Source organism: Sceloporus undulatus, chromosome 1, assembly GCF_019175285.1.
Source record: "Sceloporus undulatus isolate JIND9_A2432 ecotype Alabama chromosome 1, SceUnd_v1.1, whole genome shotgun sequence".
In the NCBI taxonomy this organism is placed as follows: domain Eukaryota; kingdom Metazoa; phylum Chordata; class Lepidosauria; order Squamata; family Phrynosomatidae; genus Sceloporus; species Sceloporus undulatus.
Genome location: NC_056522.1, coordinates 292,922,925 through 292,945,910, shown reverse-complemented (window position 1 = coordinate 292,945,910; position 22,986 = coordinate 292,922,925). Strand labels below are relative to the sequence as shown.

The 22,986-nt window shown below is 40.1% G+C and overlaps 1 protein-coding gene across 11 annotated transcripts in view; it reads left to right on the top strand.

The window, feature by feature from the left end:
- Positions 1–22,986, top strand: part of NAV2 (neuron navigator 2) — a 783,367-nt gene that overhangs the window by 549,016 nt on the left and 211,365 nt on the right. For 8 of the 11 annotated variants that reach the window (XM_042439006.1, XM_042439023.1, XM_042438954.1 and 5 more), the window contains 3 exons: positions 4,408–4,726; positions 9,280–9,348; positions 15,016–15,173. In XM_042439006.1, coding sequence (XP_042294940.1) covers positions 4,408–4,726; positions 9,280–9,348; positions 15,016–15,173 — 546 coding nt within the window. The remainder of the gene's footprint in view (positions 1–4,407; positions 4,727–9,279; positions 9,349–15,015; positions 15,174–22,986) is intronic. The other 3 variants (XM_042438987.1, XM_042438971.1, XM_042438996.1) reach the window with 1 other exon arrangement.

Genomic DNA, 22,986 nt, shown 5'->3' with positions numbered 1-22,986 from the left:
ATACTATATAGTTAAAACATGCAAGGTCAACAACAGTAACAACAGTGAACAACAGCATACAAGAGATCAATAGCAACAACAATGTTGTCTATGCCTGTTGTTAGGTCAGTAATAAAATTCTCATTTTCAAATTTTCATTGGCGTTGAAAAATAGTTATGTGCTCCTCTGGGTGGTGAGTTGATATTTTACTTTCAGTTCCATGTTTGTAAGAGAAAACCGGTATAACCCACCTCAGTAAATGACATTCAAATTACTGCCAATTGTTCTACTGTATACCTCCTTCACAATACTCAGCGACTGGATTTGCACATACAGGTGAGACTGTTTTCTTCTTGGTCATTTGTCTGGCAGACAGCTTCCGTGAGCTTGGCTATGCTGCAAGCTGTGCAGTTTTACTTGTGAATAAGGTAGCTTAGTTACCTTGACAGCAAAGACTGCGGATCTTTAGTTTGTTCCACAATGCTGATTAAGTATCACAGTGAATTTGAGAACACATTTATACATGTCAGCTGTCAGAATGCTTAAATGGAAGCTCAACATGTCTGCAAAGTCCTCTAATCTAAAATAGGAAAGATTTTTCTTTTTCCACTAGTAGATTACCAGCAAACAAAATCCCCTGTTCTAAGCATTAAAGCACCTTGCACTGGGGGAATCCCAGGTTCTTATGTCAATGGGATAATTATACTGTGTTTCTAAATGTCTTCCACTCTTAGACTGATTATGTTCATGTCAGGTATAAGAATGCTATATGGCAGACAAAGATCTATAGGATATAATAAATAATAATAATAAAATTTATTTATATACCGCTATTCCATGGATCATAGTGGTTTACAGCATAATAAAAACAATTTAAAAACACAATATACAATAAAATAGCAATATAAAACCAACAGTACAATTACAAGGCTGACAGGATGGAAAAAACGTCACATTCAGGGGGAGAAAAATAACACCAACGTTCATGGGGGGAATGCCTGACGAAAAAGGTAAGTCTTCAAGTTTTTCTTGAAAACATCAAGGGAAGTGGACATGCGGAGCTCATTAGGGAGTGCGTTCCAGAGTCTCGGGGCTGAGACAGAATAAGCCCTCCTCGTGACAGCGTAGCGGACATCTGGAACCATCAACAGATGTCTTTCTCCTGATCTAAGAGTGCGGGGCAGACTATATGGGGAGAGGCGGTCCTCCAAGTACCCTGGGCCCAAGCCATATAGGGCTTTATAGGTGATAACCAACACCTTGTCTTCGGCCCGGAAGCGAATAGGCAGCCAATGGAGATCTTTCAGAACAGGTGTTATATGGCTGGCCCTGGAACAACCAGTGACCAGCCTTGCTGCCATATTCTGCACTAACTGAAGCTTCCGAGATTGGTACAAGGGTTGCCCCATGTAAAGCGCATTACAGAAATCTAGTCGAGAGGTTACCAGAGCATGTACAACGGTTTCAAGGTCTCCCCGGTCCAAGAAGGGTCGCAGTTGGCGTATCAGCCGAAGCTGATAACAGGTGCTCCTAACCGTTGCATCCACCTGAGATGTAAGGTGGAGCGACGAGTCAAGGAGCACCCCCCAAACTGCGAACCGAGTCCTTCACAGGGAGCGTGACCCCATTCAGGACAGGTGGAAAAACTTTCTTACCTGGACCAGGAGAACCTATCACCAGTACTTCCGTTTTCTCTGGATTCACACTGAGTCTGTTTTCCCTCATCCAACCCATTACCGACTCCAAGCAGGCATCAAGAGGAGAGATACCATCCTTAGTTACTGCATCAGTCGGAGACATAGAGAAGACTATTTGGGTGTCATCAGTCATTAGTTACTGCATCAGTCGGAGACATAGAGAAGACTATTTGGGTGTCATCAGTCGGAGACATAGAGAAGACTATTTGGGTGTCATGTCTCCGGATGATCTCTCTCAGCGGCTTCATGTAAATGTTAAATAGCATAGGGGACAAAATCGCTCCCTGAGGGACCCCAGATGTAAGGGCCCTCTTGTCGGAACGACAGTCCCCCAGCTCCACCATCTGGAATCTGCCCGAGAGGTAGGAACGGAACCACTGCAAAGCAGAGCCCCCGATACCTAACTCTCTCAGGCGATCCAGAAGGATACCATGGTCGATGGTATCGAAGGCCGCTGAGATGTCCAAAAGCACTAACAGGGACACGCTTCCCCCGTCCATGCCCAGACGGAGATCATCAACTAAGGCGACCATGGCAGTCTCAACTCCATAGCCCGCTCGGAAGCCGGTTTGAAATGGGTCGAGATAATCCGTTTCATCCAGGAGTCCCTGAAGCTGAAAGGCAACTGCCCTCTCGATCACCTTCCCTAAAAATGGCAGCAGCGAGACAGGCCGATAATTATTCCGAATTAAGGGGTCAAGGGAGGGCTTTTTTAATAGAGGTTTTACTATGGCCGTCTTTAATGCAGATGGAAATTGCCCATCCCTGAAAGATGTATTGATAATTCGGTGTAACATACTAGTCACAACCGTTCCCCCTTGAGCTGTCAGCCATGAAGGACAGGGATCGAGAGAGCAAGTCGTTTTCCTAACACTTTGCAGAATCCTGTCCACATCCTCGGTACAGACAGACTCAAAGTGATTCAGTTTAACCAAGTCCATGGAAGCTCTGGACACCTCTACTCTAGATTCTGAACTAATGCTGGCATCAAGATCAGCCCTTATCCGAGAGATTTTATCCGCAAAGAAGTTGTTAAATTCGTCACAACAGGCTTTAGATGGTTCCAGAATAGGGTTCGGGGCAGGGGGTAGCCGAGTAAGCTCCCTCACTACCCTGAACAGCTCTGCTGGACGGGACTCTGCGGACGCGATACGTGCAGAGAAGAAAGAATGCTTGATTCTTGACTCTAAACACTATGATTCTTGACTCTAAACACTGGAGTCTAGCAATTGATTTCTGTTTCCCCTCCCCCTTTGAATGGGATATAAAAGTTAACCTGTGTTAGGATGAGAGAGGGCTTTGAATTAAGTGCACACATTTCCTAACATGGTTAAAAATGTAGTGATTCACACCTGATATGTTGATTTGAAATGACATTAAAACCTGTGAGCCCCCCCCCCCCCATTTTTGAATAATGAAGGCATATTTTCACATGGTTCTTCCTTTTGCCTCAGCCCCGGGCTTCTTAGTTAGATTACTGTGTGGCTTCATTTTCCTCCCAATCAAGATTTGAGTGATTTGCATCTTAGACCAAAAAAAAAAAGTTTTTTATAAAAGAAAAAAGAAAAAAACAGAGATAAGGGGAATTGAGGCAACCAAGACAAAAGGAACTTCACAGCATGGAAGCTTCCAAACACCAGACTGAAAGAAGAAACTCTCCCTGCCTTCAAAACCAGAACATCTGGCAGTATTTTGTTTTCAGTGTGTGTTTTTTTTAAATACCCTTTTTGTGGCCAAAATTGAAATGACTACATTATATACTCTCACTGTTGAGATGTTGTGTGTATGTATTTAAACAGCACATGGGACAGAAGGGAGCAGTAAGAGGAAGTAATTCAGACTGCACTAATTGCAGATCACAAAGAAGTAGATGTGCCCTTTATGTACAAAGTCCAGTGGCAAGGCGCCAGGTGAATTACCTCAGTTCATCTCCTGAGATAAGAGAACAAGAAATACATCTGTGGGGCTTCTTTGAAGCATAGTTTATGGCTTACTTTTAAAGAGCTAAAACCAGCACTCAACAAACGGCAGTAATATTTTGCCTTTCTATTTACACAGTTTGGGCTTAATTTTGGAAAAAATAAACTGTAATTCTGAAGGTTTGGGTCACCAAGGCATGGACTGTATTGGAACTTAAGTAGCACATTGATTATATTCTAACTACAACATGTTAAAGGGGATTGGCACAACCTTTACAGTGCTGAAAGGGTGCCTGGTTCATATCAACTAGCCCTCGCTGTGTTGTTATACATGTTGGCCTTGCTGTCTCTCAGACAGATGTTTGGAAGTTGTCATATGTGAAGCTCATGGAGCTTCTGCATATAAGGAGAATTTCTGATTCACCCTGTATACACTGGGCTGCTTTGGCATAACTGCCAAATGCAGGTAGCTAGTTTGCTAAGTGCTGAGACTCCCTAACTCCCTTATGCTCCCAATGTGGCCTGTCATTCTGTATTGCTACTGCTCTGCTCACCAGACCTTGTCTGCAGTGCATAAATGTGTGTGTGTACCATTTCGGAGGGTATTAGATGTGTATATGTTTGAGATGGCCTATAGTCAATTATCACCACATTCTGTCTAAAAAATAGAGATGACAAGCCTCTTTTGTATTTTTGGCTCTTCAGAGGACTAATGTTTAATTTATTTAATGAGTAATGTTTTAATGAACTTTGGTAGAAATTGCAGGGAAAGACTATTGAAGTAAATGTCTTTTTCACAATTACTTTACAGAAATCAGGAATGGGAATTTAAAGGCCATCTTAGGCCTTTTCTTCAGTCTATCACGGTACAAGCAACAGCAGCAGCAGCCTCCAAAACAGCATTCACAGCACCACTCATCCCAGCCACCAGCCACATCTCCCCAGCAAGTAGGATCGCCATCCCATTGCCAGGTTGGACTCCAAGAACAGCAACTGCAACAGCAACTGCAACAACAGCAGCAGCAGCAACAGTCCCAACAACCAGTGCCAGCTTCTCCCCATTCCCAGTGCCAACAACCTCAGCAACCACCACACATTCAGCTAAAAGCACAACCAGAAATGCAGTCCAGGTCTGTTGTCTTCTGTAATTTGTTCTTCCTGCTTAAATGTTATATGTTTCACAGTGCCAAAATAGCTTCTTACATTGACATTTTTTTATTAGAAATACATGGATGTAGCAAATAGGCCATCTGATCTTTTCAAACTAGGAATCATTAGAAAATCATGTTGCCTTTTATAATCATGCCATCAGATGGAGATGGAGCAAAATGTAATAGTCTGAGAATAGATATTAGAAATACAATAGTCACTCTGAACAGCTGTTATGTGGTAAAGTAGGAGTAAAGACAAATAAATCCAGTCTCTGAAGGCACCATGGTGGCCTTGGTAACTGGATTGTGTGGTAGAAGGAACTCTGCATGCAAGGGCCCCATATACATAGTGCTCCTGCTAGGGATGTGAGTATAGATGCCTGTTTCTTAAACACAGTTGGGTCTGCGCTGTGCTGCAGCCACAGACATATATGTATGCAAAGGGATCTTGTAGCACCTTTGAGACTAACTGAAAGAAAGAAGTTGGTAGCATTAAGAGCATCACAGACCTGTTATTGCTCAATCTCTGGTGCTGAACTCCACTAGTCGGAATAGACTAGAAAGCTGGGCCAAAGCTATCAAAATGAACTTCAACAGGGAGAAATGTAAGGTATTGCACTTAGGGCGGAAAAATGAAATGCAGAGCTATAGGATGGGGGACACCTGGCTGAACGAGACTAAGGAGATTACTGCACAGGTCCTCCTGGGTCCGTTCTCAGAACGGAGCGGAAGGAGCAGGAACGAGTGCGGAACGAGTGGGGGACGGATTTTACCGCACACACCAGTCCCTCATTCGTTCCGTTCCCCCTCTCTTCCATTCTCAATCTGTTCCAGAGGGGGCAATTTTTGAGAACTGTTCAGAACAGTTCTCAAAAGTGTTCCCTCTGGAATGGAATGGGAACAGAAGAGAGGGGGAATGGAACGAATGAGGGACTGGAGTGTGCGGTAAAATCCGTCCCCCACTTGTTCCGTTTCCTGCCGGGCCGTTCTGAGAACGGCCCACAAGCCCAGTGCGGTAAGCTTCTATATGTGAAAGAGATCTAGGAGTCCAAGTAGATCACAAGATGAACATGAGTCAACAGTGTGATGCGGCAGCTAAAAAGGCCAATGCAATTTTAGGCTGCATTGATAAAAGTATAGTGTCTAGACCAAGGGAAGTAATAGTGCCACTCTACTCTGTTTTAGTGAGACTCCACCTGGAATATTGTGTCTAGTTCTGGGCACCACAATTCAAAAAGGACATTGAGAAACTTAGAGCGTGTCCAAATGAGAGTGACTAAAATGGTGAAGGGTCTGGAAACCATGCCCTATGAGGAAAGACTCAGGGAGCTGGGGATGTTTAGCCTAGAGAAGAGAAGGTTAAGAGGTGATATGATAGCCCCGATTAAATATTTGAAGGGATGTCATATTGAGGAGGGAGCCAGCTTGTTTTCTGCTGCTCTAGAGACTAGGAAGTTTATTGCACCAGGGTTAAAACGTTCCCTGGTGTGTTCTAACGTGCCCGCGCAGGGGTGCGCACGGAACGTGACAGGAACGCGATTGGGCCAAGAACCCCATTTTACCATACACTGGAACGCCGCCTTTGCCGCCAGGCGTTCCAATCGCGTTCCCATTGAGTTCCAGAGAGCGCCATTTCTGGGGATGCTTAGTTCCCAGAAATAGCACCCTCTGGAACGCAACAGGAATGCGATTGGAACACCCAGCAGCAAAGGCGGCGTTCCAGTGTACGGTAAAATGGGGTTCTTGGCCCAATCGCGTTCCTGTCATGTTCTGTGCGTGCCCCCGCATGGGCATGTTAGAACGCACCGGGGAACATTTTAACCCCGGTGCGATAAACTTCTAGGACTTGGAACAATGGAACAAGCTCCAGGAAAACAGATTCTACCTCAACATTAGGAGGAATTTCCTGACAGTAAGGGCTGTTCGACTGTGGAACACATTCCCTCGGAGTGTAGTGGTGTCTTCTTCCTTGGAGGTCATTAAGCAGAGGCTGGATGACCATCTGTTGGGGATGGTTTGATTGTGATTTCCTGCATGGCACGGAGTTGGACTGGATGGCCCTTGTGGTCTCTTCCAACTCTGATTCTATGATTCTGTCTAAGACATTGGATACCGACTGCTCAGGGGCTGCACACTAGTTAGCATTTCAGAATCTCATTCGTTATTGGAATTGCCCAATCAAATTGCTCTACCAACTAAGAAAGGCATGCTAACTATGTGACCCTTAAGCAATCATTGTCCAACTTCTTAGAGGAACAAGGGGCATTCACCTACCCAAGACTGAATAATAACAGGTCTGGGATGAAGTGACTTAGTGGTTAAGACACCAGTTCTGAGGATCGGAAGATCAGAAGGTTGGCAGTTCAAGGCCTGAGTGCTGCATGATGGGGTGAGCTCCTCTCACTAATCCCAGCTTCTGCCAACCTAGCAGTTCGAAAGCAAGCAAATGCAAGTAGATAAACAGGTACCACTTTGGTGGAAAGGTAACAACATTTGGTGCAGTCATGCTGGCCCCATGACCACCTGATTTGTCTTCGGACAACACTGGCTCTTCGGCTTAGAAACAGAGATGAGCACTGCCCCCTATAGTTGGTTATGACTAGACATACATGTCAAGGGACTACCTATGCCTCTGATGCCCTTAATGCTACCAATGACTAACTTTTTCAGTTAGTCTCAAAGGTGCTACATGATCCCTCTACATACTGATTTTCCAGAATAACATGACTATGTCTTTGAAGTCATAAATGTATCATAGCATCAAACAATACAAGATACGGGAAATGCATGGCTATGCGAGATATAGGTATATCCCAGTGTTCTCTTTGGTGAACTTGGGGACAAATTGCCCTAAGGAAGAAATGCTGGACTTGCCTTGGGTGAAAAAAGTTATATTGTCTCCCTCCCCCCCCCCTCCCGCATAGCCCTGGTACTTCACACTTATATCTCCCCCCAGCAGACTGCTGCTAGCTTTTCTGAGGTGAGCAGGAAGACAGGATACAGTACCTGTCTTTTCCTCAGCAGCTGTGGTGTGATGACAGTGGAGAAAAGGTCTGAACACTTCTCAATACCTGTTGGGAAATCTCCTTTCCTGCATCACTTATATTTGGTTCTCATATACAGCAATTTTGTGAAAGCATTCATTTCCTCATTCTCATATGCTCAGTCAGTAAACAGGTTGTCCTTTTTGGGGGGTGGGTGGGCTAGATCTAATGCTATGTTTGTGATAGTAGCATGAATTTCTTAGGTTCCTTTTTTCTCTGTAGCTGTCTGTAGCAATGAAAATTTCTCTGCAGCTGTCTGTAGCAATGTAAATATGCTCCAAAAGCTTTCCTAGCCCTTCTGGAATGGGCTTTTAGGGTTCACAGGGGGTTGGATAAAGGAAGGAGCACGATCCCTTCTTTGCACTTGTGGAATTTCCAGTCATACTGTTGGATTCTGGCCGTTGGTGTAATTGTGAATGAGAACAGTGATTGTCAGATCTTTACCTTATCTCTTTTGAGTTATCATACTGAGTTTTGGTGACATGTGCTATGGTAGGCTCATTGGGAATAGATTCCCCCCATTCCCTCTGCAGTATGCTCACTCAAAACATGTTTTCGTTCATAAAATCTTAATTAAAAGTCTTTAATTGTACTATTCTTTTAAGCTACTGTGAGTCCCAAGGTTGATTAAAAAGTAGGATATACCACCACCAGCAGAAATTAGAGATGTATATGAAGCTTATTATTATGATCATCCCCATAAACCATAAACATTCTGAAGTTATATTATAGTTTTGTAACACAGTGGTACCAATGGATTTTCACTGCTTTTTAAAAATAAAATTATAAATATTTTTTCATTTTTTTTCCAAGGTGAGTATTACAAATATTTATCTATAAATAAATAAATAGTAAAGCCTGATTACTCTATCATTTTTCTAATGGTAAGAGCCTCCAAAGCAATAATTCCATCACATTTGCATGGTGAAACTTCCATTGGAATGTGCCCTCATGTGGTGAAATCTTGTATTTATTCTAACAACAAAATTCAATGGAAAGCAGCAGTCTTCAAGCTGGAGTTTGTTCAGCTATACAGTACCTGGAAATGCCAAGGACTGAATCTGGCACTGTCTGTATGCAACTTATGTTTCTACTGCAGACCTAAAATTCTTCCCAAAACAACTTCTCCAGCCTGCCATATCAGGAAGATCACTGAAATGTGCTTCTTGGTGTGGTGAATATAAGATTGTACTCTCTGGAAATTGTACTATTTCACTAATGCAAATATAGTCTGAAAAACATTTTTGTGTGAAGTTTCTTAAGAACTTATTCTTATGAGCGTGAAATAAATTTGCATGTATATTCTGCCTCTGTCACTATTGCTGCTTTGATAAACCCAAATTATGAATGAGAAAATATTTTTTCTCTTCTGAAACATCTGGCTGAATCTCTTTTCAAAAATCTTTGTCCTCTTGATGGGCTCATGTGTGAATGTTTCTTCTTTACTCACTTGCATCTTCCACTTTTTCTTTCTTTCTTGTTGTACAGTGCATCACCCAGGGACTCATCTCAATGCAAAATCATCCGATTCACTCTTGGTCAGAAAAAGACTTCTAGGTTAGCGTTTCTTCCTCTAATGCAAAGCATGGATACCCCTCCTTGCAAGAATCCCAGTTTGCATGTTTAGGGCTCAGCTTACCAATGCTTACCTCTGCTTACCTCTTGAGTTCAAACTGTTTTAACAGTTACCAAAGTAGAGTGAACTCTCATTTAGTGTTGTTCTTTTGTATGTATGTATATATGTAGGTATTTTTTAGACTTATACCACACCCTCTCATGAAGATTCAGGGTGTTTTACAGCTGTATCTGTTACTCCTTATTCTGCATCTGTTACTCCTTTCCTGTAAAGCCCTCTGATTATGAATAATGTCTATTACTAGTTTGGGGATGTCAAGAGCTTGGAAATGTCTTTAAAAAAAAAAAAGGCTCCCAAAATCCTGTACCCAGCACAGCCATTGCCACATGGGGAATTCTGGAATCAGACATTCAACCTTTTCCAAACAGACAGTTCGTGGTAATTGGTAGAAGTGACCTGGAATAAAATTTGGAATCATTTTTAATAATAGCAAATTATCAACCTTCAGACATGAATTCTATGAAGGTGGCATCATTCATGTAGCTGCTGTTGCTATTTATCACAATGTGTGTTGTTCTATGGAATGAGGATGTTAGCACGAAGCAGAGCACACTGCACATGCCCATCCACAATGTCAGACAAAGTGCTGACTTTGACATTGTGGTGACTTGCACATATGAACTCATAAAACTTATGTGTGAGCAACTGCTTCTACACAGCCTTCCATATGAGGATCGCTTTACAAATGAGGTTCTTGGAGGTCTGTGTGTAACACATATGTTCTTCACCCATTCACATGTCCATGCCAGTATGTGGACATAATGGAACAGGGCCAGGAACATGTCTGATGGCAATGGTGGGACCAGCAGTGCAGTTTGCTGTACAAGGCTGTGTCTACCATTAGGGAGAGTTAGGCACCATGTTTAAGTAGCAGAGGGGGGGGGGGGGGGGGGGAGGAGATGGGAACCTCTTCATCTTACTTTTTCCTGTGAACTCTCCAGTGTACACCTTCATTGAAGGACAGAGTTGTGATGCCACACAACCTTCATGCCCCCCCCCCATACTTGGCTGTTTAATCTGGTGTGATGGGGGAGTCTCCCCCGCTACAAATGTTGAAGTAATATTTGGCTGTTATTTTAACTGGTTTCTGTACATGGAATGAGGAAGAATCACCAACTTATACTTTGCCTTAAGGAGCAGAATGTCTTGGGTTGACACTACTTCTCTATGGTAATCATTTGGTGCTCGGCTCATATGGTTCATGTTCGAAGTGGGCTTTATATTACTGTGAATTTTTCATTTGGAAAATAATAACGTTTGGGAATGTCCCCTTGTGACCCCGTGAATTTCACAGCATTTTCTCAGGCAAGGAATGCTCAGAGACAGTGTGGTGCAGTGGAGTAGGACTCTGAAGTATGACTCTGAAGACAAGAATTCTAATCCCTACAGCCATGGAAACCAGCTGCATGGTCTTGGGCAAGTTACACTCTCTCAGCCTCAGAAGTAGGAAAAAGCAATCACCCTATGAAAAAATCTTGTCAAGAAAACCTGGTGGTAGGGTCACCATAAAACAGAAATTTGCACACAGCAAATTACTATTTATTTTTTATTCTTCTAAACTCTAATTTATTTGTTCATGGATAGCAAAAGATACTGCATCACTTGCTGAATCACAGTAGTATAGAGGTCACCTTTGTTCCAGCTTCCTCAGGTGTCCTGCAACAGGGAATACCGTATATACTCGACTATAAGTCGACCTCATATATAAGTTGAGGGCAGGTTTTGGGGCCAGAATTATGGATTTTGATATGACCCATGGATAAGTCGAGGGTAAAACTTAGCAGCATGTAACAAAGGGTGTAAAGGACAAAGCAAAGCAAAATAATGCTAAAGATCTTTAAAAATTTTGACAGTCATAACCGTTTGTGCTCATCCTAAAGGCTGGATGGATGAGATAGTAGAGGGACTTAATGCTTCTTTTAGGTGCTCTGAAAAGAGATTAAGCTCCAAGGCATGGTTCCCTTTTTGATAAGAGTTATAGTATAGTATTTACATTAACCCATGGATAAGTCGGCCCAGGTTTTTTGGGTCAATTTTTTGGTTAAAATTTCTAGACTTATACATGAGTATATACAGTATATAATCTCCTAAGAATGAATAATAGGTGCTTCACTCTTAAATTCCATGCAAAGTCACAGTTGATGTGCATTCTGACACCTACAACCATCCCACCATAATGCTTAAAAAGGCTCCCTAATCTCTGTTAATATCTGTGATGTTTCTCATAGATTTTCTTGAGATGAACTTAACGCTTCCCATTGTGTCACATGTACTGTACTTCATTAGAAATGCCTATGTTGCTCTGTATTATATAAATCAAAAATGGTTTGCCCATTTTTCAGTTTCATACAGGGAAGAAGGACTGATGAAGAATTGCTCCTCTCCTTCAGGGACTTTTCAGTCTTGTTTCATCTCACTTATGTACATTTTCAGTGTATCCTTACTGACACCTATCTCGGCTCTTGGGAAACAGACCAAGTCTACTAAGGCTCATGGTACAACTTCTTTTGCACTGTTAGTCTCAAAAGTGCTGCAAGATCCCTTTGCATACTACCTAAGCTATGTATACTAGTACAGTAGATTTATGTTCAGATTTAGAGCCAGCCTGGGCACAATACTGAAAATGTGCAATAGGCTCCTAGGAGGAACCTATTGGGAAAGGAGTAGTTGCAGTTTTGGGTTCTTTATTGAGAATTTTGTTGTGGATTGACAAAGCTGACAGATATAAAAATGTTTATTAGCATGGATGCTGTCCATGAAGTTGATTTTTTCACAACATTTTGATGAGGCAATCCATGAAGATCTCCTGGAGGAAAACACTTGTGCAGCTCCAGTTTACTTCAGTGGAATTTGCCCAGTTTTTTTGTCAAATAGTTAGTTCCCTTTGCCCAGATCGTTGAGTCCCCTCTCCCCAATTCTTTTCACAATGTAAGAAAGCATTTGTACACCCAGCCCCCTGGTATGATTTTATTTCCCTCACTTCAGTGTTTATCTTCCACCAAAAACCACCTAGCAGGTGCTGTGGAATTCTGAAGAAACTTTGAACTGAAAATAATACAACACACCCTTCCTGTAGCATAAACCTAAGCTTTGATGTGGCTTTCTGGTTGAGCTGCATACCTCTTTGTTCACTCCACTTCAGCTTCTGCTGTTGCTTACTGTTATTACTATTATTTTTGTTATTTTTCTTATTTTTGAGTTATATTCCATACTTCCTTTTTGAGTTATATTCCATCCAAATAATGGATATCTAAAATCATATACTGAGAATATGTTAAATCATAAATACCCAATTTGAGCTGAAATACACACACAAAAAGAAAAACATATAGTAATGAATGAGATATCATATGCTTATTTTCCAAAAAAGTTACATAAACAGATGTTTTTAAACTGTTTCCTAAATACAAGAATGCAAGGGTTAGACAGATCTCTAATGGGAGTTCTGTAGCTGTGATTCCATCACTGAGAAAATCATGGCACTTGTGGGATTCCTGCAAGACACAATACTATGGTTTAAGGACATAAATATTTTTAATATCATTCTTGCATTTATGAGAATGAACAATTTAAATATTTTGCTTCACTGGGCATATTTCCTTTTTCAGGGGAAGGGACAAAGATTAGAATTTTCTCCTTTGAACTCTGAATGATGGAGTTCTTTGAGTCTTCAGTCTTCAAAAAACAAAACTATGCTTATCATATACTGTACCTATATGGGGACTTTCAAGACTTTCATTTTATTTTCATCGACATTATTTTTCTCTACTACAGATGCACAGCTGATCTTTTCTTTTGCTTGAAATGAAATATCTGAATTTTATAATTCCTGTGTATTGTCTGAGTTTTATCACATCACTGCCAGTCTTCTTAGACTCTCTATATCTGGGTTCTACTATTGGAAGAAAATCTAAAGCTTCCTATTGCATATCAGGAACAGAAGTAGGAGAGGTAATGTCAAGTACCAAGAGAGCTGCAGTAAAGGAGAAGGATTAGAACAAATATACTGTGCCTCTTCCTAGACCGTGGTGGACAATCTATGGCTCTAAGGGCCTATTTGGGGTTAGACCCTGCCCTCAAGAGACCATGAAGCTGATAAATTCATGTTTCTACCAAAGTAACTTCTAAGTAGGAAAGAAAAAGGGAAAGGAGAAGGAGTGGGCCCATCTTCTTTTAAACTCTGGGCCCTGTCCACCATTTGCTTAAGCCCAATGAATCCACTGTGGTCATGTGGTCTTTGAGGTGTGTGACACTCAACAGAAAAAGGGTTGCCTGCTCCTGTTGTAGGCAATTATCGAACACTACACTGTTGGAGCTGCTTCATCCACCATGAAGTTTACATGGAAGTCATTGCCCTATCAATGTCGGGTCTCTCACAACAATATGAAACCTTTTTTTAAAATCTTCTTTAGCTATCCTTCCCAGTTCCTCCTCTTTGAGGCTGTGTGTATGTATTTGTGATTATTGCTGCACTTTTCCTTTTAATGTTATTCCCTTGTTTTCCTCTTTACAAATATTTGAGAACTGAGGGATTTATATTTAAGGAAACAAGAAATCAAGCCTTATATAATTCTACATATAAGTGTTCTGTGGTAATGGGGAATAAAACATATTGTTGTGCTCAAACATGCCAGCTGTATGCTTTATAAGCATGTGCATGCATCTGCTAAAGCTTATGTGTTTCTTCTCCCCATTGCATCCCTTTCCCCGTTAATCTTTGAATTTGTTGTGAGGAAAGCATTGGTAACTGTCTTTTCTTCCTCTCTCTAATGGTGCAGTAGGAGTAACAAAGGTTTGTAATGCTGCTAATCAGACGGTAATTCTGTCAACAGGAAACTACATACTAACAAAAGGTGTAATTGGTTTTAGCCTGTTGGTTTTATGGATTAATTGAATCACTTTTGAATTCTCCATCAAGTAATTAAAAAAGGAAACAAGCTCTTTTAATTCTTGAGAACACATGTAAATCACTTGCTATTTTACATTAAGGGCACTAGTCAATTGCATTTCTGTGCAAGTCATTGTAAGATTAGTATGATGGTTGATGCAAGAAGATGCTATCTCCAAGATGAGCTTCTTTGATTTTTAAGTCAGAATGAAAAGCATGATACAGTGAATACAACAAAATACTGAGGTATTTAACCACATTTTAATCTTAAATATATTTATTAAGGACTAAGCTTTATTAAATTCAAGAAGACTTACTTAAGAGTAGAAATACTTCAGATTATTCTGAATTATCTAGAGCCCTGTATCTCAATTCTGCAATGTGGCTTTTTGGGGTGGAATATAAATCTAGTGTTAGTTCAAAGACTAGCAATGCTCCTAAAGTTCAAAGACTAGCTCATGCTCCTAAAGTTTTTCAAGGTTTCATGACACAAGCTTACAATTCATGTAAGTATACATGTCAGTAGCTTTGTAGAAGGTTTTGATCTCCTCTAAACTGCCTTTAGAATGTCATTTGCCTTGTTCCTGAAGCATAGTCATCCTGGATTAATATTTAGCAATTTTTAAGCCATGATCAGTTAGTTTTGGAGTGAAGTATACTCTGACAAACTCTTGCTTCATTCTTTTTACCTTGAAAACAGACTTCCAGGTCCAACAACGAGGGTTTCAGCTGCAGGCAGCGAAGCAAAAACTCGTGGTCCAGTTAGTGCCAACAATCGGCGCAGTCAGAGCTTTAACAACTATGATAAATCTAAACCCACAAGCCCACCACCCCTTCTATCAAATAGCAATGATAAAGGTAAGTGAGTTGAACATACAGTATTCTGACTGATGTATTGCAAATATAAGTAAAATGGAAGCAATTTTAAGCATAGGGTTACCTTTCTTACTGAAACTGAAATAACTTCAGTGTGCTTAATTATGGCTTGTGATCATAGGTCCATATACAGTAGTATTTAGTCTAATAAACTGTACGTGTACTGGCATCCTTCAGGTTTCAGATGTTCCTGTCTAATTTGTTTCCTAGATTTTCCATAAGAAAAAAGATAACAGAAAATATGCTACATTTAAAATTTTGGAAATTAATTTCAACTGAACATGTAGATATTTGATATCTGTACTGATATTTTATATTTATTACACGCAGTGGGAGGGAACAGCAGGGACTTTGCTAATGTTTAGAGAGCAGAGGAAAGATAATCTCCAATAAACAGGAAATCTTGGTCCCACTAAGTGGATTTGGCAAGTAATAAATGGCCACTTTCTCATCCTTTCCGTACTAGAAGTGTGCCATCCTCCTTCTATACAGATTAGAACAAAGCATTATTTTTGCTCTGTTTTCTGCCCATAGCCCACTATGGCTCTTTTCCTTCCAAATTATGCTTCCCAGAAGCCTCCCCCTGTTTTCTCCCAAAAGTTTGCAACAGGAAACATGTTTGGAATCCCATGAGAGAAAGCAGCTTTAGGAAGGATTTGAAGATAAAGAAACTGACTCTGAGATGGGACAAGCACTTTCTCACTCCATCCCTACACTGTGTCTGTCCTTCATTCCTGTTGTCCCCTGTTGTTAGAAAACAGGACTCTGAAGAGTGAGATATATGCACATGAGGTTGAAGCCAAGCTCCTATGGTAAAAGAAGAAGAAAGAGTGCTGCTGTTTTCTAAATTATTTTTCATAGGTGACATTTAAGAGGCTTCAAAAAAATTCTTCCTACATTTTGGCATTGATTATGAATTCTATCTCATCCGTTGATCTGTGCTGTTTCTAGAGAAAAATATAAATGAAGCATTGACTGTTATGTGTACAGGATTTACTGTTTGAAACCATCTGGCTACAAACACAAAATGTATATTCTTGGTTCATCATAACTGAAGCAAATCTCTTTGATATTCTGCAGCCTTTCTCATCAGCATATATATATGTGCACAGATCATTTGAATGAAAAGCCTAGGACCTGAGCATCCATGTAATTTTTGCTTTGTTGTTTAGAAGGCATCATCAGCCCTAGTTTTGATTAAGAGAAATAGAAAAAAATAATCAGTTGAGGTGTTTTAGTTTGATAAATAAGCCTGTTGCCTCCTATTCTCTCCTCTCCCTTACTATCCATTGCAAGGATGAAGGGTACTGAATGTACATGATTTAAATTTAATTTCAAGGATCATTGCATACAAGCTTGATAAATGGAAATATGCAGGCATTTTATGTATGTTACAGAAAAGTGAACATTTATCATGAGTGCAAATGGATAGAAAGCCAATGTGTTATTTTTTTTTTACACAAGAAGATCATGTCACCACCCTCCTTTGTTTGAAATGTTTTCATTTTTGCTATAATTAATGACTTTATAATAGCAATCACCAGTTTAGGCATTATGTTTTGAAGTGGATTGTTGCACTTCTTGGCCTATTCAAGGTGGTTGTTTTTTAAATGGTCAAGCAACCGAATGTAGCTCTAATTACAACATAGGCTTACAAAGAAGATGATGAAGCATTCAAGCTTGCAATTTCTGCTGTCATCTGCTCATCTCTGTAATTAAAATCTCATAATTCACATCTGAATTGTCACTGACACTTAGCTGTTGCTTATCTAAATGTACCCCCTGCCTTCTTTCTGTTATAAGTGAGCCTGTGAATGAACTTCAGCATAAGAAACATCTGCCCCCTGGACAAGGCCATTACTGAACTTGTCATAATTACTTGAGACATTTCTATGCAATCCAAGCAAACATGCAATATTTTTGCAGAAGATTTCTATTCATCATTGTTACCTTACTTCCTCAGGTTTAAGCCTGCTTGCATTTGTTATCCTCATTGAAAGGAAGGATAAGTGGCACAATGGTTAAATGCCAGTACTGTAGCCATTCACTCACAAACCACAAGATTGTGAGTTCATTTCCAGCCAGGGGCTCAGGGTTGACTCAGCCTGGCATCCTTCCAAGGTTGCTAAAATGCATACCCAGCTTGTTGGGGAAAATTAGCTTACGCATTGTAAACCACTTAGGGAGTGCTTAAGTGCACTGATAAGCAGTATAGACATTTATTTATTTACAGTATTTATACCCCACCCTTCAGCCCTAAAGGCTTGCAGAGCTGCTTACAATTATTATTATTTTTAATTAGACAGTTCCCCACCCTATGGCTTACAATCTAAAAAGACACAACAAAAAAGGAGAAGGGAATGATGGTGGGGAAGGGATCAGGCCCAGCAGTTCTTCTTTCCCTCTGAGGCCTAGACCAAGGCAGATGGACTGCAGGGAGGACTCTTCTTCTTAGTTTAGACCAGGCCTGATGGAACTGGACCTGCATCTCTCCCTCCATGGCCTGATGGCACCAGATGAACTGGAGGGGGGGGGGGGGGCTCTGTTTCTTGGAAGACAGAGGTCCAAGTAGCAGTAAAACCAGCACCTTCTTCTTACACCTGGCCCCAATAATCACTATGACCCTCCCATTCTCTCTGCTGGGCTGTTTTACAGCAGAGCCCTGTCAGGTCCTGGTTTTATAGCCCTAGCAGGCAAAGCAGCTGTGAGTGATGGCAAACACAGCACCTACTGAGTCAAGGCCTCAGTCCTGAAAAGAGAAGAATCCATTTTGAAAGTAGAGATCCAAATGTACAGAAATGTGCTTGATATTGCCATACTGCTATTGCTATTTTTCAATATGGATTGCTATTTGGATAAGTCATCAGTTGTTCTAATCCATAATCAGCAACCAGAGGTATATTCCTGTGAAACTGATTTTTCTTAAATAGATTGAATTTGTAGAAGGAAAATACCTTGCAAAGTGTTCTATCAAGGTTCAAACTTATACAAACTTCTAGGTTTTGTTGTTGTTTTTTATACTATTTCAAAAAAAAATTCTGCAATGTGTAATCATCATCATGGCCATCCCCTGCCTGTTCGGATGTATTTATTCATTTGCTTAACTGCATTGTTTAGTTACCTTGGTTTGATTCTGGCCCTTATACTGACATGGCCTTAAGAAGTGCTAAATCAGTTTTAGTAGCCTTTTATAAAAATCTACAACAGAGGAATAGTAATTTTGTTTGAAATTCCTGTCTTCATTAGAAAAAACTAACATGAAAATAATCCTGCAGGTGGCAGCAGAAAACTTGGAATAAGATCAAAACAAGTATTTCTACATCACTAAAAGTTAAATGCAAATATAATTTGTATACTTCATTTTATAAAAAGTGAGGTGGGCTAACCATTGTTCTATTACATACTATAATTTCCAAGAATTTGTTAGCCACCCATTTCATACAAATGGATAATGAAGTTGGTCAACTTTGCAGTTTGACTGTGCTAATTTACACACACACACACAATGAATTGAAAATTGCATAGAATATCTGGAGCTCTAGTACTCTTCACACAACACTGAGGAAAGACATGGTTTAAGCATTCTGAGGACAACATAGCCATTGTTTTAACAAATGAAAAGTTACACAGTCCAGTCCAAATTAAACTGAAAGAGATGCATTCAGGCCTAAAACAGTTCTAGATCCAGCTAGATAGACTCATTGGTTCAATAGCTGACTAGAATCAACATTATATAAATCTTATTGATTCAGATAACAAAACTGAGGCTATCATACTGGACATATTGTGAGATGGCATCACTTGCTGAAAAATAAATTGTTTATTTTATTTTATTTTGGAAAAGTGGTTTGAGCATTTAACTACAACTCTGGAGACCAGGATTTGATTCCCCACTCAGCCATGAAACCGACTGGGCAACCTTGATCAAGTCACATGCTCTCAGCCTCAATGGAAAACAACGGCAAACCTTCTCTGGACATATCTTGTCAAGAAACCCCCATGACAGGTTCACATTAGGGTCACCATAAGTCAGAAAAGTCTTGAAGGCACACAACACACAGAAGGCAATAGGAAAAGTAAGAGAAAACACTATAGGTGGATTGATGCAACACATTGCCTGTGCATTCCCTTGCCTGTCTGCACAGTGACTGATGAATCTAATGGTATGCTGGTGATACATTGCTGTTGTGTAACCTCAAGGATTTTCCCAATTGTGTTGCCCCCAAGGCCTTGGCAAGATTTGTTCAGACGGGGTTTGCCTTTGCCTTCCCCTGGGCTGAGAGTGTAGTCCAGTGCTCAAATCACTACTTCATGCTGGCTCTCACTACACCCCCCCCCAACACACACACACATTAGCTCTACCATAGGCGGGCAGCTTCTGGTTATCTGAAGAAGGTCACTTCTGCTTGCTGATCCCATCAGGCCAGCCCTTATCATTTCTCTAAAATCTGATTCTTTACAAAAAGCAATTTACCAGTTTCCTAGCAGAATGCAGCAAGTGTTTCTTGCTCTCTGATCTTACCTACTTGAATCCTTCCCTGGTTACCAGTCTCTTCTTGAGCTAGCACTTGTTAACAATCTTGTGCTAGGATTTCTATGTACATATTATAGGTAAACTGCCTGTAAGAGCTCCAGTGCAATGAGATGGAAAGGCATAGCAATGCCTCCCTTTCTGCTGTCTGAATACTCCATTCAGCCTTTCCAAACTGCCATAGCAAGTGTAACCAAAATTGTGACCCTGTGCAGTTACAAAAGCAAGAATTAAATTGTAAGTGAGATCTTGGTCAGGGAAACATCTTAGCAAGTAAAAGTATTCATAAAGGCTTTTGTTAGTTCACATAAAGTTTAATTTTAGTTACAAGTTTTAGATTTTAGCCTGCAAAAGTAATCCAAGGTAATTAGGCACAAAACAACAGTCTAAGTACCAATTTAACTACAGTAATTATCCCTAGATCAATTCTTTCCTCTAATACACAGTGATCACCTGGAGGAGAAAACTGTTCATGCCAGCCCATTGCATATTTTGTTCCCTATACTATACTATATCCACCAATGAAAGACAGTTTTACATATTTCCTTGTGCATATAGTTGTGAGGAGAAAGTGAGAAGGAGACCAGGTGCATTACTTTAGGCAGACTGAAGAGAAAATAAGATATACGGTATTTACTCGACTATAAGTCAACCTCATGTATAACTCAAGGGCAAATTTAGGGGCCAAAATTATGGATATTGATATGACTCATGGATAAGTTAAGGGTAAAACTGAAGGGCATGTAACAAAAGATGTAAAGGATGAAGCAAAGAAAAAAAAACTACCAAAGAACTTAAAAAATTCTGGCAGGCATTACTATTTGTGCTCATCCTAAAGGCTGGATGGATGAATGAGTAAAGGGGTTCGGTGCTTCTTTTAGGTGCTCTGAGGAGGCATTAAGCTCTCACCTTTCAACAGGCAATGATTCTTTTTTGTTAAGAGTAAAGTTCAGCACTTACATTAACTTGTGGATAAGTTGACTCAGGTTTTTGGGGTCAATATTTTGACTAAAATTCTAGACTTGTACACAAGTATATACAGTAAATGTAACATGAAGAAAGGAAGAAACAGATTACAGTGCGCTCGCGTCATACTCAGGTGTGTTTTATGCAGCTTCTGGCATACACTGGAAGCCATGCCAGAAGGGAGCTGCATGCTGGAAGAAAACAAGGGTGTGTAATCCCATGGCATGTGCCCTGTGCACCACTGTTGCACCACCACAGGCACAGCTTGAGCATCCACGTTTTTTCCCTTACATGAGGGGGTCTGGAATGGATTCCCCGCATAAGGGAAGGGACGACTGTACAACCTATTGCATTTTGACTATAAGATTTACTTCATCTAACCTGCTTAGCTAATTTGTGTATGCATTGAAGTAGGGATGTAGTTTGTTGTTAATTTCATTTTCAAAAGAAGCAACAGGTGATTTCAGAAATTTTATTCCCTCTGTGAGAAACTCTGTAAAGTTTTCAAAGACTATTTGTAATTTAGGACTTATTGTGCAAAATTTGTACATTTTTTGGCATAGAGAACAGTGTTTTCAGCATAGAAAATGCTACAAAAATGCTGCTTTCTGTACCAAAAATGTGCAAATTATGTGCACAATAAGTCCTGAATGTTAAGGATTGTCATCAATCCAGAATTGACCTCGTCAGAATTTCTAACACTTGAGAAACATTTTTTCAATCATTTTTTTGAATATTTTCTACTATTAGATCCTTCCCTGAATTGGAAAATGCCTTTGAATGCTTATATGAAGTTTTGGACAATACGTGACTAATTTTACCCAGGAAGACTTTTGGCATTGTTAAGTGTAAACAAACTTATTGTGTTCAGTATTTATGAGAGAAATGCATAATTGTGGAGACAGATATCCCTACTGGCTTCTCTTGTGCTCTGTATGCATTAATGTGATTTGCCAATGAGAACTCCCATATACTTTAATTGATCTTGAAAAGCCAGTGACCCTTTCTGGACAAACTGCAAAATCATCAGTAAAATTGATTATTTGACTGTGCCAAATTCAGTAGCACTTGAATCCAAGTATGTTAGCTGGACAAGGGAGGGGAGTGGGGGTGGGAGTGGGAAATTATCTGCAACTGAAAGGGATTAATCACAGTTTGCCTAACTGTCAAAACTAAATAGAGGTTTTGAGGTAGAGATCATTTTTGCTGTCAGTGAACGCTGTTTGCACGCATGCAGAAGAAAGTCAGCAAGAACTGTACAGAGTGAAATATTTTGGCTCACCCACCTCAAAGCAGTAAGTGAAATATTTTTACCTACAACTGTGATGAAAACTTTCCTGCTCAATGTACTTGAAAGTTTGTGCACATGTTAGTTTGATATTTCTGGAGGCTTATTTCTGGAGACTTCTGGAGTTTATTGTTCTAAAACTTTGTCACACATCTTTTGTTGTTAATGGGTTCGTGCTGATTGTAGTTTTTTTGCTTTGGAATATTGTTGATTGTATTATTTTTTATGCATTTGATTTGTAAAGTATCAGGGGTATAATTTTTTTAAAATATTGCAAACCAGTCAAAGCACAAGACAACAAAATCATGCCAGGTGAAGTGAAAGCATGTTGTGTGTTTTTGATCAATGTGCAGTTTGTCTGTTGAACCTGCTCCTGGGTTTTTGTCTAGTAAAACGTATTTGTGCAGCAACTTCAGTGAGTGTACATATCAGCACTGCAGGCATGTTTTTATGTCTTCATCTGCCAAGAAACTGTCTGAGGTGCTACATCCCATTGGGCGCTAAGCAAGTTTGACATTATCATTGTCAGAAGTTGATAGTTGCTCAGCCAAAAGAAAAGAAAAGGAAAAAGAAAGGAAAAGAAAAGAAAAGAAACCCTGTGTAAGCTCCTAATCTTGAAAAGTGGCTTGCTTCTCAATACAGTAGAATTAATAGTGTTTTTGGTGTTTGTTTATTTTTAATTATTAAGTTTTATCAAATAACAAACTTATAAACAATAGAAATAACAGACCTTGGGAATGAGCAAAAAGGATTTCCACCCAAAATACATACTTTTGAAGTTGTAAAAAGATCCAAAAAGGGAAATCATAGATTTAAAAAAAAATCAGTGGAACAACTGTGGTGAAAAATTCAATGACATTTCTTAGGGGATGTTTTTCACAACTCATTTATACTGGAACACATTAACATCCGCTACCACCCCCATAACTTATCTGAAGGACATATATAAATTTTAGACAGAGCAATGTGCTTCTTCTTATTTTAAATAGTTGTTCTGTAGAACTACAAAA